Source organism: Epinephelus lanceolatus, chromosome 14 (genome assembly GCF_041903045.1).
Source record: "Epinephelus lanceolatus isolate andai-2023 chromosome 14, ASM4190304v1, whole genome shotgun sequence".
NCBI lineage: Eukaryota > Metazoa > Chordata > Actinopteri > Perciformes > Serranidae > Epinephelus > Epinephelus lanceolatus.
The window spans coordinates 38,127,457-38,145,598 of NC_135747.1; the positions used below are offsets into that span (position 1 = coordinate 38,127,457).

General features: G+C 47.2%; 1 protein-coding gene across 1 annotated transcript; it reads left to right on the plus strand.

Annotated features, from left to right (window-relative positions):
- The first annotated feature begins 1,286 nt into the window (after positions 1-1,286).
- On the plus strand, positions 1,287-16,920 carry LOC117250124 (uncharacterized). The gene is made up of 28 exons (XM_078174674.1): positions 1,287-1,446; positions 2,710-2,880; positions 2,960-3,097; positions 3,293-3,370; positions 3,455-3,525; positions 3,665-3,830; positions 3,917-4,023; positions 5,160-5,540; positions 5,652-5,778; positions 5,889-6,032; positions 6,125-6,273; positions 6,562-6,711; positions 6,903-6,981; positions 7,319-7,396; positions 7,633-7,779; positions 7,872-7,981; positions 8,782-8,923; positions 8,997-9,190; positions 9,528-9,655; positions 9,904-13,145; positions 13,232-13,363; positions 13,436-13,924; positions 14,019-14,102; positions 14,813-14,965; positions 15,807-15,956; positions 16,037-16,093; positions 16,171-16,230; positions 16,316-16,920. The coding sequence occupies exons 2-28, from the start codon at positions 2,740-2,742 to the stop codon at positions 16,544-16,546; spliced, it is 7,128 nt and encodes a 2,375-aa protein (XP_078030800.1). The 5' UTR covers positions 1,287-1,446; positions 2,710-2,739; the 3' UTR covers positions 16,547-16,920.
- The last annotated feature ends 1,222 nt before the right edge of the window (positions 16,921-18,142 follow it).

The following is an 18,142-nucleotide window of genomic DNA, read 5'->3' on the forward strand; positions in this document are numbered from 1 at the left end:
GTGTGGCTTTCATCTGGTCTCTGATCTGAGCTGCTGTTAACTTGCGATTTCTGAGGCTGGTGACTCGGATGAACTTATCCTCAGAAGCAGAGGTGACTCTTGGTCTTCCTTTCCTGGGTCCGTCCTCATGTGTGCCAGTTTCGTTGTAGCGCTTGATGGTTTTTGCGACTCCACTTGGGGACACATTTCCAGACTGACTGACCTTCATTTCTTAAAGTAATGATGGCCACTCGTTTTTCTTTAGTTAGCTGATTGGTTCTTGCCATAATATGAATTTTAACAGTTGTCCAATAGGGCTGTCGGCTGTGTATTAACCTGACTTCTGCACAACACAACTGATGGTCCCAACCCCATTGATAAAGCAAGAAATTCCACTAATTAACCCTGATAAGGCACACCTGTGAAGTGGAAACCATTTCAGGTGACTACCTCTTGAAGCTCATTGAGAGAATGCCAAGAGTGTGCAAAGCAGTAATCAGAGCAAAGGGTGGCTATTTTGAAGAAACTAGAATATAAAACATGTTTTCAGTTATTTCACCTTTTTTTGTTAAGTACATAACTCCACATGTGTTCATTCATAGTTTTGATGCCTTCAGTGAGAATCTACAATGTAAATAGTCATGAAAATAAAGAAAACGCATTGAATGAGAAGGTGTGTCCAAACTTTTGGCCTGTACTGTATATATATATTTTTAATTAATTTTAATGTGAGCTATTTTATTTAGTATTCATAATATACAGCTGAAGTCAATATAAATACTTTACAATATTTTACCTTTTTAATTTCAAAATATACATTTGAAGTTCATCAAAAATATTTTCTAATTGTTTTTGTATTTTTATTTTTTCTAACTATATATATATATATATATATATATATATATTTTTTTTAATTTAATTTGTCTCCAAAATATACAGTTGAAGTCAGTTGAAGTTTCTTATTTGTCTTATTTTGTTTAAAATATCTTTTTTTTTTCAAAATCAAGAGCTGAGGTCAATACTTTTTTGAATATTTTTTTTATATAACTTATTTTGTTTTGTTTTCAGTTGAAGATGATATAAATACTTCTGCTTTTTAATTTAATGTATTTCTATTATTACTTTTCCTTTACAAAATATACATTTTTTTCACTATAAATTAACGTCACACCTAAAACAAATCATCATAAATATCTATTTAGTGTATTTCAGTATTGTATTTATTTTATTCTGACACATAATGGTCGGCTGGTGTCGCTGTTTGTATTCAGCAGCGTTGTCTCCAGTCACGTGACCTCTACGTCACCGGGGTGAAGGGTTATGTTTCCCGGTTTGAATATGCTAACAACAACAGGTAGTGTTAGCCTGTTAGCGGAATGAATGACGCAGATATGTATTTTTATTAAGTGTCCAATTGTTTTTTACAGTTTGTGAGTGAAGCTCGTTCAGCAGCTTCCGGTTCAGCAGGTACGAACTTTAATTCACTTTATTTATTGTTTGTTTTGCTGATGCTAACTGCATGCTAACATGCTAACTGCAGTTAGGAGTTAACGTTAGTTCCTCTAATAACTGTTAATTTCATCTCCAGCCGTTACGTCTCTGTGTCCGGTTTAACAGCCGTTAGTTAAGATGACTAAACCGGTGCTGACCGGAATGTGAAAACGTTTGTTGGTATTTTAACAGGTTTAATATCTATTCTGCTGCCTCTGCTGTTTAACAGATTAACACTCAACACAAGCTGATTATACACTGACACACAGGAACAACCTAACGGTATACTGCCACTACTGCTATTACTACTGCTACTGGTGCAATATACTACAGCTACTACAATATAACATGCTGATTATACACTGACACACAGGAACTACCAGACAACACACTGCTACTGCTACTACTACTTAAATTGTTCAGTGTAAAAGAAGTATTTAGATTCTTTACTCTAACGTTACAGTACCAGTGCTAATACCACCCTGTGAAAATACTCCACTACAAGGTAAAATCCTGCCTTCAAAACCTGACTGATTAAAAGAAAAAGAATTGTCAGCTGAATGTAGTTACAGTAGTTGCACTGAAGTGTTTTCCTGTCTGTTGGTTTTGGATTCATGTAAATTAACATTAATACTTAATGTAAATGATGTATTTATATTTAAGCATTTAGTTGACTGTGTGGTTTTTATGGCAACTGTGTTTCTGTTATTTCGTCCACCTGTCCATCATATACGTAGTCAGCAGAAACCTGGAGAGGCTGTCGTCATAGCAACAAGTCCCTACACGCAACCATACATACAATTCACCCCAAATCAAAAATTCATATTGTTGCTCTGACCTGTGGTATTATTGGTCTACATAGTTTTGGTGTGAGTGTTGGAGATCACGGCTACAGGGATGTCGGCCTTCTCTCCTATATAATGAAACTAGACCCTCTAAAAAATACTTTACTTCAACAGCAGCGTCTCCTTCCACAAAGTATGATCCTCTTACTCAAGATAATACACACACCTTGTATTTTCTTTCTACACCGACAACTGTATCACTACGCAGAAGGAAGAGTGCATCTACTGCTAGCTCACCTAGCACCACTGAGCCAGCTAACGTTACAGCTCAGTAGAGTTTACATCACACGCTGTCATGAGCATGTGTCTCTCGTCCATGAGTAGATGCACTCTTCCTTCTGCACAGTGATAAGGTTGGCAGGTGTATCTCAGACGTGTCTGTGTCTCCGTCCAGGTTCACTGACGGCGAGGTCGACCTGTCAGCATGCAGTCGGAGCTGCTCATTGGTTTGCAGCAGGAGAAGGCGGAGCTCAAACAGGAGGTGTGTCGTCTGCAGGAGGAGCTGGCAGAGAGCCGAGCAGAGAGGGAGGAGCTGGAGTCCAGGAGCAGAGCTCTGAATGAGAGGGTGAGAAGGTGTGAGGAGGAGGAGGAGGTCATGTGATCAGCAGGGTGAATGTTAACATTACACCTGTCTCTCTCCTCAGCTGTGTCAGTCAGTGTCCCCCCCGCTCGCCCTGTCTCTGCGGCTGGAGGCAGAGCAGAGGGACGTAAGGAGGAGGGTGAGGGAGGGGAGGGAGAGGGAGGCCAGACAGGCTCTGCTCATCCACCGACTGCAGAACAAGGTGAGTTAATATTCAGTTATATGAACGATTAATATGGTCTGTTACTGTCTGCAGGAGTACACAGATCAGAGTATCAGCTGTAGTTTCAGCTGTGTGTTGGAGTACTGACAGTATTGTGTGCGTGCAGGTGTTGTTGTACTGACAGTATTGTGTGTGTGCAGGTGTTGTTGTACTGACAGTATTGTGTGTGTGCAGGTGTTGGAGTACAGAGATCGATGTCAGCGTTTGGAGCTTCAGCTGCAGGATGAACACACACAGCTGATCAACACTGAGGTCAGACTAATACTACTGTGTATTGTTGTGTGACGTCAGTGGTCCAGATGTTGTGAACTGTAGTTGTGTGTGTTTGTGTTGTAGCGGAGGATCAGAGATGAACACAGTGACTCTCTGGAGAGCGCCCTCATCAGGCTGGAGGAGGAACAACAGAGGTGTGTATCAGCCCTGTGTGTGTGTCAGCCTCACCTGTGTGTCTCACCTGTGTATATATATATATATTGTTTGTGTGTGTCTCATCTGTGTGTCTCACCTGTATGTTTGTGTGTGTCTCATCTGTGTGTGTTTCCTCAGGTCAGTCGGTTTAGCTGACACCAACGCTCTCCTCCGGGAGCAGCTCAGCCAATCAGAGCAGGCCAACCAGGCCCTGAGGGAGGACCTCCAGAAGCTGACATCTGATTGGAGCAGAGCGGTCGAGGAGGCGGGGCAGAGAGAGGATGATTGGCAGAGAGAGAGGGAGGTGTGTACTTTTGAGAGTCTCTTTGCATTGACTTTGTGTGAAATCTCGTCGCGCCAAATTAGACTGAAGTGTGTGTGTGTGTCCAGTGTCACGCAGGTCATGTGGGTCAGCAGCAGGCTCGACTGCTGTCAGTCTGGAGGTCTGTGGTCGCTCTGAGACGACAGTGTCACAGCGTGAAGACCGCCGCCGACAGGTACGTCTCCATACTTGTGAGACCTATTTAGTTGATCAACCTGATGTAAGTTGACCAACCTGATGTAAGTTGACCGACCTGTTGTAAGTTGACCAACCTGATGTAAGTTGACCGACCTGTTGTCAGTTGACTGACCAGATGTAAGTTGACCGACCTGTTGTAAGTTGACCGACCGGTTGTAAGTTGACCGACCTGTTGTAAGTTGACCAACCTGTTGTAAGTTGACCAACCTGATGTGAGTTGACCAACCTGATGTGAGTTGACCAACCTGATGTGAGTTGACCAACCTGATAGAATTTGACCGACCGGACAGAAGTTGACCGACCTGTTATAAGTTGACCGATATGTTTTAAGTTGACCGATCTGTTTTAAGTTGACCAACCTGATTTAAGTTGACTGACCTGTTGTAAGTTGACCGACCTGATAGAAGTTGACTAATCTAAGTTGACCAACCTGATGGAAGTTGACCGACCTGATGTAAGTTGACCAACCTTTTGTAAGTTGACCAACCTTATCTAAGTTGACCGACTTGATGTAAGTTGACCAACCTGATGTAAGCTGACCGACCTGTTGTAAGTTGACCAACCTGATAGAAGTTGACCGACCAGACAGAAGTTGACCGACCTGTTATAAGTTGACCGATCTGTTTTAAGTTGACCAACCTGATGTAAGCTGACCGACCTGTTGTAAGTTGACCAACCTTATGTAAGTTGACTGACTTGATGTAAGTTGATCAACCTTATCTAAGTTGACCGACTTGATGTAAGTTGACCAACCTGATGTAAGTTGACCAACCTTATCTAAGTTGACCGACTTGATGTAAGTTGACCAACCTGATGTAAGTTGACCAACCTGATGTAAGCTGACCGACCTGTTGTAAGTTCACTAACCTGATAGAAGTTGACCGACCAGACAGAAGTTGACCGACCTGTTATAAGTTGACCGATCTGTTTTAAGTTGACCAACCTGATGTAAGCTGACCGACCTGTTGTAAGTTGACCAACCTGATGTAAGTTGACCAACCTTATGTAAGTTGACTGACTTGATGTAAGTTGATCAATCTGATGTAAGTTGACTGACTTGATGTAAGTTGACCAACCCGATGTAGGTTGACCAACCTGTCTCTCTGTCTTTAGGGATCTGTGGGAGTTGAGGGCCGAGTTTTCTCGTCTCTCCTCCTCTCTCTTGTCCAGCTGTGACTCCGTCTCCTCCTCCCTGAGGCTCAGCGCTCCTCCCATCAAACCCTTCTCTTCTGTGCCTCCCCATCTTGTCCCCTCTGACCTCCCCCCGCCGTCCTCCTCTCCTCCTCTGTCCTCCACCCTGGTCCTCCATCCTGCAGACTCCTCACCATCTCCCCCTCCTCACATCTCCTCCTCCATCCTGGGAACCTTCTCATTAGGAGAACTGGAGCACAAAGAGGAGGAGGAGAAGGAGCAGGACAGATGGGAGGAGAAGGAGCGAGAGATCTCAGAGTTAACGCATCTTCATGAGACAGAAGTCTTGCAGCTGACAGAACGGTGAGTCCATGTCCTGCTGTTCAGTCAGACACTGAGACAACTGGATCCATAAACATCTGTCTTATCTTTAAAATCAATGTATGTCTGTCTGTCTGTCTGTCTGTCTGTCAGGATTGCAGAGCTGTCTCACTCTCTGCAGATTGAGGACAGTCAGAGGGAGGACAGAGACAGAGAGTTAGAGAGACACAGAGACACAGAGAGAAGTCTTCAGTCTGTCAGTCAGGCTGTGGTCAAACTGGTGAGTCTGTTACAACTACACACACATATACACACAGGCTGTGGACCTACAGAGGTCAAAGGTCACAGAGGTCAAAGGTCACAGATGTCAGTGTGTTCTTATGTCTCCAGTCCAGAGTCCTGTCCGCCACCACTAGCAGCAGCAGTTCTATGTGTGTATCCTCAGACAGCGTCCTCAGTCTGGACCTGTCCTCCCTGCTGTCTGTCCTGTCCCACGCTGAGAGCGCCCTGCAGTGGAGACACGAGGAACTGCAGGTCAGTCACACACACAGCGGGAAACACTCTCGGCTGCAGCCCAGAGGTCAGGGAGGGGTTAATGACTCTGATCTGTGTGTGTTGTTTATCAGGGGGCGGAGCTTTCTCTGCGGCGGCTCGGCGAGGAGAAGACATCTGTGCAGCTGCGACTGAAACAGCTGGAGGACGACAACCAGCTGCTGAAAAAACACACTCAGCACACACAGCTGGAGCTCACACACACTCTGGACCTGCTGAACAGGTACACACACACATTCTTGTTCTTGTAACTTTGTGAGGACCCTCACTGACATAATGCATTCCCTCGCCCTTTTACAAACCTCAAAGCTGCTGATTAAAGTTTGGCTAATTCAGCGATAAACATTTCATTTCCTGTAGATGCTTCACAATAAAAGCCCCCGTTTTTGAGTTTATCTTTGAACACATCTGCAGACTTCAGTGTTCACACACACCTGAAACCTCTGCAGATTGATCCAACAGTGACCTCTGTGTGTGTGTGTGTGTGTGTGTGTGTGGGTGTGTGTCACAGTGAGCGTGAGGCGTCGTCGTCGCTGCGTCTGCAGGTGGATGAGGTGCAGAGGAGAGAGGAGGAGGTGAAGACAGAGAGAGACAGACTGAGGAAGGACAGAGACAGACAGGAGGAGAGGAGCAGACAGCTGGAGACTCAAACACTCAGAAGGTAAAGAAATGTTTTAAAGGTGATCACAGGTGAATGATCTTATTTATGATGCTGATATTTCTTTATTCAGTGTCCAGATATCTGCAGCGTCTGTTGTAAAACAAGAACATTTCTTTGTCTTGTTGATGAACAGATGTTTGAGTGGTGTTGCTGTTTATAATGTGTCGGATGTTGCCCTGGTTTTGTTTCAGAGTGGAGACGGAGCTGTTGGAGAACGTCCAGCTGACTGAGAGAGAAATTTTGCACCGCATGGAGATCCACACTCTGAAGGTGATCAGGTTTAGTTTCTAGGGGTGTAACGGTTCACTTAAGTCTGGTTTGGGGGTGGGAGGGACATACAGCATGTGCCGTCCTGTGGGCTGGTACGCTGAGAACATTTTATTAAACACAATTTAAGCTGTAGATTTATTTTCCAAATCAACAGGGTGGGTTAACATATCACTCGGTTCATAATGCGTATCGAAACGAAAGCCTTCTACTGAATGATTAATACAAATACCTGTATTGTTACACCGCTGTTTGATAATTATCATTCAGGGACAGAAAGATAAATCGAGACAGACAGACCCGATAACTTGTTTCCCTCCGTCCTCCTGTTGTCCTGCAGGGGGCGCTGGAGAGACAGCAGCTGGACAGACAGAGAGCAGAAGAAGAAGCTGCTGATGCCAGAGACGCTTTGCAGAAGGTACGTTTATTATTTAATGAAACAACAATGTCCTTTTTTGAGATCAGAAACTGTAGGCCTGCACTTTAATGTTTCTCCCCCTCTGTGTCCCTTCCTCTGTGTCTCCCCCTCTGTGTCCCTTCCTCTGTCTCCCCCTCTGTGTCCCTTCCTCTGTCTCCCCCTCTGTGTCCCTTCCTCTGTGTCCCTTCCTCTGTGTCTCCTCCTCTATGTCTCCTCCTCTGTGTCTCCACCTTCAGTCAAGGGAGACTGTGCTGAGTCTCTCGTCCTCTGAGTGTGTGTTGAAGCGGGAGGTGGAGGAGGCACGCGATGCTCTGGACAAAATGGCCGCCCTGAACTCGTCCCTGGCATCAGATAAGAGAGATCTGAACAAACAGCTGCTGCAGGTACGGCTGCTCTCCTGACCTGTCTTGTCAGTCAGTGATGCTGCCTGCCTCAAAGGATTCTGGGAAGGAAACCGGTGTTTGTGTGTTTGCAGCTGGAGTGTGAGCTGTCAGACAGCCAATCGCAGATGCAGGCAGTGAGGTCAGAGGTCAGCTCTCTACAGAGGGAGGTCAAAACACTTAACATGGACTGCAGCCAGCTCAGGTGAGTCTGGTTTCCACAACAATGTTTGTACCTGAATCCTTAATCAACATTTAATCCAGATTACAAGTATTTATTCCTGAATGTAAACATTTAATCCTGAGCATAAACATATAATCCTGAATATAAACATTTAACCCTGATGACAACCATTCAATCCTGATAGTAAACATTTAATCCTGAATAAAAAATATTTAATCCAGAGTATAAACATTTAATCCCGAATGTAAACATTTAATCCTGATTAAAAACATTAAATCCTGAATGTAAACATGAATTCTGATTGTTAGCATTTAATCCTGAGTGTAAACACTTAATCCTTAATATAAATATTTAATCATGAAAATACACAGTGAATCCTGATTGTTAGCATTTGAGCCAGAGTATTAATATTTAATGCTGAATATAAACATTTAATCCAGAATTCAAATATTTAATCCTTATTGTAAACACTGAATCCTGATTACAAATATTTTATTCCGATTATAAACATTGAATTTTGATTGTCAACATTGAATCCTGATTACAAATATTTTATGCTGACTGTAAACATTGAGTGCTGATTGTAAACATTAAATTCTGATTATAAACATTGAATCCTGATTGAATACATTGAATCCTGATTATAAACATTGAATCCTGATTGAATACATTGAATCCTGATTATAAACATTGAATCCTGATTGAAAACATTGAATCCTGATTATAAACATTGAATCCTGATTGAAAACATTGAATCCTGATCGCTAACATTGAATCCTAATTCTGAACATTGAATGGCAGTAATGTTTTGTGTTGTCCAGAGTGCAGAGGGAGGGGGAGGCCGACATCATCCGTCAGCTGAAAGGCAGAGAGGAGGAGATGGAGATGATGATGGAGGAGAAGGAGAGACAGCTGGTCTCCCTGATGGAGGAGAGAGGGAGGGATGGAGGTCAGCTGGAGGAGGTAAGGAGGAGGAGGTGACAGTCATGTGACAGTGTTACACCTCTGTGATATGTGATGTGTCTATGCTCCTCAGCTGTCCTCCCAGCATGCCTCGGTGTGCGCGGAGCTGAAGGAGGCGCAGGAGCAGCTGCGGCAGGCGGCGGAGGAGGCGAGGAGGAGAGACAGGCAGCTGGAGGAGCAGCAGAGGGAGAGCAGGAGGCTGCAGGAGGAGCAGGACAGACTGCAGAGACACAGGGAGCAGCTGGAGGAGGAGCTGCAGGAGCTGAGGTAGGAACAAATATGTGGACTAGTTCGTCTGCGTCTTCTTGAGACAGGATGGACAGTCTGTCACTCAAAGAGGCCATGCCTTTCATTATGTTAACTTTAAGCCTTAATAAATGTAAACAGGTGATTTATATAAAAATTCAGCTCCTGTACAGTTGTCGTAAATGTTGAATTTAGCTTCAGGCTGTAAACATGTTTATTTCTACATTATAACGTGCGTCTGTGGGGACGGACTCAAGTGGCCATTAGAGGAGCTGCAATTGGTGGCTTCATCTTTCAGACCAGGATGTCATCACTTTCTGAACACTCCCACCCTCTCTCTCTTTCTCCTCGTCTGCAGGTCTCTGTCGGTGTCTGTCCACCAGCAGCTCAGTCAGCAGCAGAAGCAGCTGTCCCAGTCAGAGGTGGACAGATGTCAGCTGATGACACACATTCACACTCTGCAGCAGGCCAAACAGACTCTGCAGGGTCAGTGTGAGACGTCTGAAAACATCTGTCAGCAAAGTATAAAGAACAGGAAGTGACACTGCTCTCAGACTGAGGGGGCGCTGTGTTTACAGAAGCACTGCAAAGAGTATCAGTAGTGTTAACAGCAGCAGAAGAAGTCCTGTTGCAGTAGTGCTATTACTAGTAATATAAATGGCGGAAGTTGTTTTTGTGTTTAATTAATATTATCTTTAATTAATAATATTTTTAACTGTGCTTTTATTGTGAAGGGGAGATCGAGTGTCTGAGAGCAGAGCTGGAGAGAGTGACAGCCGGAAGAGAAGACGAGAGGAAGAGGAGAGAAAAGGATGAAGAGGAGAGGGAGGCGCAGAAGGAGGAGATGGAGAGACTGACGGAGGAGGTGGAGGAGCTGAGAAGGAGGAGGAAGGAAGAGGAAGAGGAGAGGAAGGCCTGGCAGAGTGAGAGGGAGGCGCTGAGCGAGGAGCTGGGGACGAGGGACGGAGAGGTGGAGGCGCTGAGGAGGCGTGTAGAGGGACTGATGGAGGAGGAGGGGGAGAGACAGAAGGAGGTGGAGAAGTTGAGGGAGGAGGTGACAGAGAGGGAGCTGCGTCTCGGCCACATGTTGGAGAGGATACAGCAGGCGGAGGGAGAGAAGGAGAGACTGGAAGAGGAGGTGAAGAGGATGGAGGACAGCTCGAGAGAAGAGGAGGTGAAAAGGGAGGAGGAGGCTCTCTGTGACAGGATTGAGAAATTGGAAAGAGAGAAGGAGGAGAGGGAGGAGGAGATGGGGCAGCTGAGGAGTGAAGCAGAGAAGGCGGAAAGATGGAGGAGGACGTTGGAGGATGAGATTGATAGACTGAGAAAAGAAACCTCTGAGCTACAAGAGGAGAGGAGAGAGAAGGAGAGACTGCGAGTTGAAGAGCAGAGGAAAAGGAGGAGAAAGGAGGAGGAGGAAGTGGAGCGACTCACTGGTGAAGTGAGGAGAGCAGAAGAGGAGGTGGGGAGGTTGATGGAGAAGGTGGGGGAGGTGGAGCTGCTGAGGGTGAGGTTGAACGTGGCAAAGGAGGAGTGCGAAGAGATGAAGGAGGAGGTGGAGCGGAGGGACCGCAGCCTGGAGCGACAGATGAGCGCCGTGAGGGAGAGGGAGGAGGAGGTGGAGATGCTGAAGGAGAGGCTGAGGCTAGCAGTGGAGCAGAGGGAGGAGGGAGAAAGGGAGCGTCAGGAGGCAAACGACAAACTGAAGCAGAAAGAGGTGAAGGAGGAGCAGCTGGAGGCGCTGCTGAAAGAAACCCATGCGCTCCTGGAGAAAGAGAGGAGGGAGGGAGGAGAAAAAGATGTCAGGGTCTCCTCCCAGGCCAAGGAGCTGCAGGAGGCCAGGGCTGAGAGTGAGGGAGCTAGAAGGAGGGCCAGAGAGGGGGAGGAGGCCTGCAATAGGCTGGAGGAGGAGGTGAAGGAGTGGAGGGAGAGAGCTGACCAGAGCACACGGGAGGTGGTGAAGCTCAACCATATGCTGAAGGAGCTAGACGAGGAGGTGCAGCAGCTGAGAGCCACACTGCAGGACAGGGAGGAGAGGGAGGAGGAGGATGGGAGGGTGAGGGAGGCTCTGAGGAGAATGGAGGTGGAAAGGAGAAAGAGGCTGGAAGACAAGCTGACAGAGGTGGAGGAGGAGAAGAGGGGGTTGGAGGAGAAAATGAGAGAAGTGGAGGATGAGTTGGAGGAAGAGAGGGAGGCACTGAGGAGAGCCAGGGAGGAGAGGAGGAGGTTGGAGGACAGATGGGAAGAGATGGAGAAGGAGGTGCAGGAGCTAAGAGAGGAGCTGAGGAGGAAAGAGGACAAGCTGAAGGAGACAGAGGAGAAGAGGAAGGGAGAGGAGGAGGTGCTTGGAAGGGTGAAGGAGGAGAAAAGTAGGCTGGAGGATGAGCTGAGGGAGGTGAATGAGGAACGAGGGAGACTGGTGGAGGCTGAGAGGGGTCAGCACCTCCTGGTGGAGGAGAGAGCCAGGTCCAGAGTCAGAGAGCTGGAGGAGGAGAAGGCAGGACTGTCTGGGGAGCTGAGGCGGAGGGAGAGGGAGGTGACAGCTCTGAGAGAGGAGGTGCAGAGAGAGAGGGATAAGGCACAGGAGGAGCTGAGGAGGAGGAGAGAGGCGGTTTCTGTCCTTAGAGAGGAGGTGAAAAGGGAACAAAGGGAAAAGGAGGAAGTACAGGAGAAACGGAGGAAGACTGAGAAGGAGGGGACAGCTCTCAGAGAGGAGGTGAAAAGGGAACAAAGGGAGAAGAAGGTGGCCCAGGAGGAGATAATAGCCCTTAAGGAGGAGGTGCAAAAGGAGCTAAGGAGGAGGGAGGGACTACAGCAGGAACTAAAGAAGACTGAGAAGGAGGTGACAGCTCTCAGAGAGGAGGTGAAAAAAGAACAAAGGGAGAAAAAGGAGTCTCAGGAGGAGTGGAGGCAGAGAGAGGAGTTACAGGAGGAGCTGAGGAGGAACAAGAATGAGGGGGAGGTGTCTGCACTGAGGGAGGAGCTACAGAGAGAACAAAGGGAGAAGAAAGAGGCACTGGAGGAGCTGATGAATAAAAGAGAAGTTGTGACATCTCTTAGAGAGGAGGTGCAGAGGGAGTGGAGGCAGAGGGAGGAGATACAGGAGGAGCTGAGGAGGACCAAGAGTGAGTTGAGGGTCATCACAGAGGAGGTGCAGAAGGAGCAGAAGGAGAAGAACCAGGTTCAAGAGATGTTAATGAGGACAAAGAAGGGGGTGACAGCTGTTGGGGAGGAGGTGCAGAAGGAGCAGAGGATGAGGGAGGAGGTGCAGGAGGAGCTGAGGAGAACCAAGAATGAGCTGATGCACATCAAGGGGGAGGTGCAGAAGGAGAAGGAGCAGGCACAAGAGAAGATAATGAGGACCGAGAAGGAGGCAACAGCTGTCAGGGACGAGGTGCAGCGGAGGAGGGAGGAGGCCCAAGAGGAGCTCAGGAGGACCAAGAATGAGTTGACAGTCATCACAGAGGAGGTGCAGAGGGAGAAGGAGCAGATACAAGGGAAGTTAATGAGGACAGAGAAGGAGATGATGGCTGTCAGAGAGGAGATGCAGAAGGAGCAGAGGAGGAGGGAGGAGGCCCAAGAGGAGCTGAGGAGAACCAAGAGTGAGTTGACGGTCGTGTCAGAGGAGGTGCAGAGGGAGAAGGAGCAGATACAAGAGAAGTTAATGAGGACAGAGAATGAGTTGATGGCTTTTAGAGAGAAAATGCAGAAGGAGCAGAACAGGAGGAAGGAGGCGCAAGAGGAGCTGAGGAGAACCAAGAATGATTTGAGGGTCATCACAGAGGAGGTGCAAAAGGAGCAGAAGGAGAAGGAGCAGATACAAGAGAAGTTAATGAGGAAGGAGAAGCAGGTGATGGCTGTCAGAGAGGAGGTGCAGATGGAGCAGAGGAGGAGGGAGGAGGCCCAGGAGGAGCTGAGAGGAGTGCAGCAGAGCATGGAGGTGATGATGGTGAACCTCAGCTCCCTGCAGACTCAGGTACAGTCACACTACACTATATTAACATGTTGACATTTAGCATTAGCATCACGTTAGCATGCTAACTCTGTGTGTGTGTACTTCAGGTGTGTGATCTGAGTGGGAGCAGGGAGCGAGCTAAGCAGGAGGTGAAGGAGAAGGAGGAGGAGAAGCAGCAGATGAAGGAGGGCCTGAGACTCGCTCTGGAGGAGATGACCAATCTCCAACTCCTCCTGCAGGTACAGTTACAGCGCCTCCTGCTGGTGTGGTTGAAACTGAAAACACTAAACTGTTAAACACTCCTTGTTTAGGAGAGCCACACAGAGGGGGAGCGCCTGAGGAGCACTCTGAGGGAGAAGAAGGAGGAGACTGAACGGCTCAGAGAGGAGAACATAGAAACGGAGAGAGGAGAGATGGAGGAGCTAAGAGCCAGAGCCAAGGCCCTGGAGAGAAGGAGGAGAGAGATGATGGAGGAGCTGGAGGAGGCTCGACATGCAAAGGAGGAGGCTGAGAAGCAGAGGAGGGAGGCTGAGGAGAGGTGGAGGAGCAGAGTGGAAGAGGTGAAGGAGGAGCAGGAGGTGAAGCTGAAAGCCCTGTTGAGCGAAATCCAGACTCTGAAGGAGAAAGAGGAGGAGTGGAAGTCCATGGTGGAGGAGGCAAGGAGGGAGGCGCAGGAATGTCAAGGCGAACTGAGCCAGGTCAGATCCACAGTGGGGGACATAGAGGAGATGGATGGACAGAGGAGGAGAAGGAGGAGAGACAAGGAGGTGGACAACAAGGAGAAAGGAGGAGGAGGAGAGGTGAGCAGGAGGAGGTGTTTTTTCCTTTACTGTGATGGAAACAGAATGATTCATCACATTAATAAAAGTTTGTTTATCATGTCCTGTGGAGCAGCAGGAGGAGAAGGAGGAGGAGCAGATCTCTGTGCTGCAGGAGAAAGAGGAGCTGAGGAGGCTCCTGATGCAGAGAGAAGCCGAGGTAAACAACTTCATCAGTTTCGTCCGAACTAACTGAAGGTCAGTTTGTTATCTGGAGGTGCAGCTGCCTCTCCCCCACAGGGCTGTAGGCTACACAGGAGTGTTAAAATGTGTTTGTCTTGTTGTGTTATTGGGAGCCAGAATAGAAGGAGTCATGGCTCAAAACCAGCCGCCACTGCCCGTCAACAAAAACAAAGACAACTATGGTTAAATGTGATGCGATGTTATTCAAGTAACACTGGCGGTCCCAGAGAGTGAGTGACCTGACATGGTGCGTTGGTAAATTCACGCTCTACACTAAAATGAGAGCCCTGTTGGTCAAAGAAACAGAGCGTTATATTTCTACATGAATTAACAAATGGTTAGTTAATCACACGTTCACTCCAGTGCGCTCTGCGGTACATTCAGACAGCGCTACGAATTTACAAACGGTCCAGTTTGTGTCAGAGTGTGCTCCGACACTCAGAATGAGTATTTCTGAACGCACCACTCACATCGTCTTCCTCCGTTGTCTAAAACAAGCCAACAGAACTCGCTAGCTAGCGTTAGCTAATGTCTGTGGAGAACTGTTTGCCTCCAGCTAAGCCCCGCCCACCAAAAAACATCATCCTGTTTACTAACAGTAAAAGGGTCTATATGTCACATAGTGTTACTAATCAACCTAATATTTCTGTAGCTGATATTGTTTGTTGTTTGTTTGTTGTTGTGAAGGTGTACACTCTGACTCAAAGGACAGAGGAGCTGGAGAAAGACAGAGATCGTGTCCGATCTGCTCTGGAGCGAACTGAGGCTGCTCTGATTGGCTACAGGGAGAGAGCCCACCAACTGGAGCAGAGCCCGGGGGCGGGGCCTAACACAGATGAGGTCAGTGTGTGTCTCTGATTGGTCAGTTAGTTTCTTAGCATTCTCGAAACCCATCGGCTGTATTCGGCGTCTGACTTCCGGCGATACAGCCTCTGGGGGCAGACCCCTGATTTTTTTGGCATTCCGGTTTGATTTGGGCGGAATTTCCGTTTCCGACTTCCGTTTACATTTAAGTAAATATGCTGAACCATTGCGATGGATTCAGAGTTTGCAGTGACGCCAATTATGTTCCGCCCCATTAGTTTATCGCACGGACCGTTTAACCTGGAAACAACTGCAGCCGGCTCAAACGTGATTGGTCAATATCATGCGGACTACAAACAGCCTACAACCGCTCTTCTTCCAGAGGCAAGATCTCCGTGGGTTTGTCTACAGACTCTACATTCACTGAATGTAGAGTCTGTATGTAGAGACTAGTTTCTTAGTTACTTCTTGTCTGTGTCCAGACCTTTAAATCCACCAACTCCACTGAGAGACTGATTCGTCTGAAACTGTGACATCAAATCTCTAAAATAAAAACCAACCAATCAGCAGGCGGGACTGTCACTAATGGGCGAGTTAATACCAACTATGACAAGCACTGTGGACAAGATAGACAGAGCTACAGAGGCTGTTCTAAATCAACATGTCTCCACAGTAACACTAAACATCATAGTTTGTTTTTACTTCGCCTGGCAAAACACATAAGTTGCCATGGCAACACATCAGCCTACTGGACGCCAAGATGGCACCAGTTTAGTCCAGTGGAGCTGCAGAAAGTCAGACTGAAGATAGAAACAGTCTCTCTCTCTCTCCCTCTCCCTCTCTCTCTCTCTCTCTCTCTCTCTCTGTGTGTGGTCAGGCTGTGGGGGACAGACTGGAGGTCCTGCAGCGTCTCGTGGCTGAACTGGAGCTGGAACAGAAACGACTGAACAAGAAAAACTCTCATCTGGAAAATCAGAAGGACAAACTGAAGAGAGACAGAGACACACTGAGGGACACACTGAGACAGGTACACACACTCTGAGACAGGTACACACACTCTGAGACACACTGAGACAGGTACACACACTGTGTGTTTGTGTGTTTCAGGTGGAGACGGAGCGTTCGAAGTTCAGACAGCAGCTGACTGACAGCAACAGAACTCAGGTGAGACACACTAACACACAGGTACATCAGTGTGTGTGTGTGTGTGTGTGTGTAATGCTGTTGTGTGTGTTCACCAGTCTGCAGACACCACAGAAGAAGAGCGCCTGCTGAGCAGAGTGAGGGAGCTGGAGGAGCAGGTGAGAGCACCACAGAAGAAGAGTCTCAGGTGTTTTGGTCAGGTCAGGTGGATGCTGATGATGTCACTGTGTCTCCTCCCTTCAGGTGAGTCAGCTCCGTCTCTTATTGGCTGTGGACCAGCAGCAGAGGGCGGAGTTTATCCAGCAGTCCTCCAGAAACAGTCAGTGGCTGATCTCTCTGAGACACGACCTCACCGACTCGCTGGACGCCGTCACGCGCCGTCCAATCCCATCCGTCCTGGAGTCTGAGACACAGCGATTGGACCGCAGCCTGAGGGAGGAGGAGCTTAGGCTGTCCCTCAGCCAATCAAAATAAAAACTCTACAAACTGAAGCTTTTGACCAAAGAGGGGATCAGCTGTGTGCTGTCGCCATGGAAACAGCTTGATAGTTAAGTGTATAGTAGTAGAAGATGGTTCAAACACATCACATTGAATACAAAGCAGGCTGCGTTCAGGGACCATCGGGACAGTCTGTATTGAGTTATGAGTCAGTCTGAAGGTAAAACTTCATCAGATGTTTACTGAGTTATTTATTGTTTGTATTTATATTCTGATCTCTGTCAGAGCCCCGAGCCACGACACTACATCTCCCATGATCCTCGAGAGAGCTGTGAGTCTGGCTCATGTGAAGGTCAGAGGTCAGCTGTGTGTTTTGTGTAAAGTTCAATAAAAACCAAAGTTTTGATAATCTGGAGGTCATCGTTTTCACTTCTAACAAACACCATGGTCTCCTCCACACACTCTGCAGCTGCTGTAATGACCTGTGCAGCCTGTAGGAGGCGCCAACTGCTCTTTTACTGTCGGTCTGATGCTGCGTTCACACTGCGAGTGAGACAGCAACAGGCTACGAGTCATTCTCAATGGAAGCTCAGTGACTGGTGCCAGACACTTGTTACCATGAACAACCCAGCTTTTCTTAGCGCTCCAATGACACGGTGAAGCTTCAACCAATCAGATGTTAGCTATTCTAGCTTTACATGTATCGTGGTGCACACAGCAATGCAATGGGGCACTGAAATGTGACGTTAAAATGGCGCTCAGACATTGATCAAATGCACTGATGTTTTGTGACCAAATACAAATGTTGGATGACTGTAGAAGCTTTTTGCTCGCTGTTTTGCCTCGCATTTCTTCGCTCTAGGTGCCTGGCGTTTTTGCAGGTTCACTCTGAACTCCTTGAGCTGAAAAAACTTAGAGCAGAAAGCATCCAACATCATCTCCACATTTTTCCCATTGTCCAATCACATGATTTGAGAGGTGGGCCTTCTGTGGTGGTCACGACAACAAGTTTACAGTTGGTAAACAATGGAGGAGAAACTGGTGGTAGTGGTTGCTGGATAAGTGCAGTACTTGAAACGTCCATGATGGAGGAGAAGCTCCTGGACCAATTGGTGGTACTCCCTATGACCCAACCTCTTTTTTAGGGTCTCATGTACCCACACAGATCTCTGTTTATCTGCTGACAGCCTCTCACCCTCAACCAGAGCTACAGACAAAAACTCGGACAACACCCAAAAACAAGTTGATAGATATTTAAATGTTCACCGTATAACTGCGCCTTTATTCTGACTGACAGGTCACCGTGGTAGCGACATGTACAGTACAGGCCAAAAGTTTGGACACACCTTCTCATTCAATGCGTTTTCTTTATTTTCATGACTATTTACATTGTAGATTCTCACTGAAGGCATCAAAACTATGAATGAACACATGTGGAGTTATGTACTTAACAAAAAAAGGTGAAATAACTGAAAACATGTTTTATATTCTAGTTTCTTCAAAATAGCCACCCTTTGCTCTGATTACTGCTTTGCACGCTCTTGGCATTCTCTCCATGAGCTTCAAGAGGTAGTCACCTGAAATGGTTTTCCAACAGTCTTGAAGGAGTTCCCAGAGGTGTTTAGCACTTGT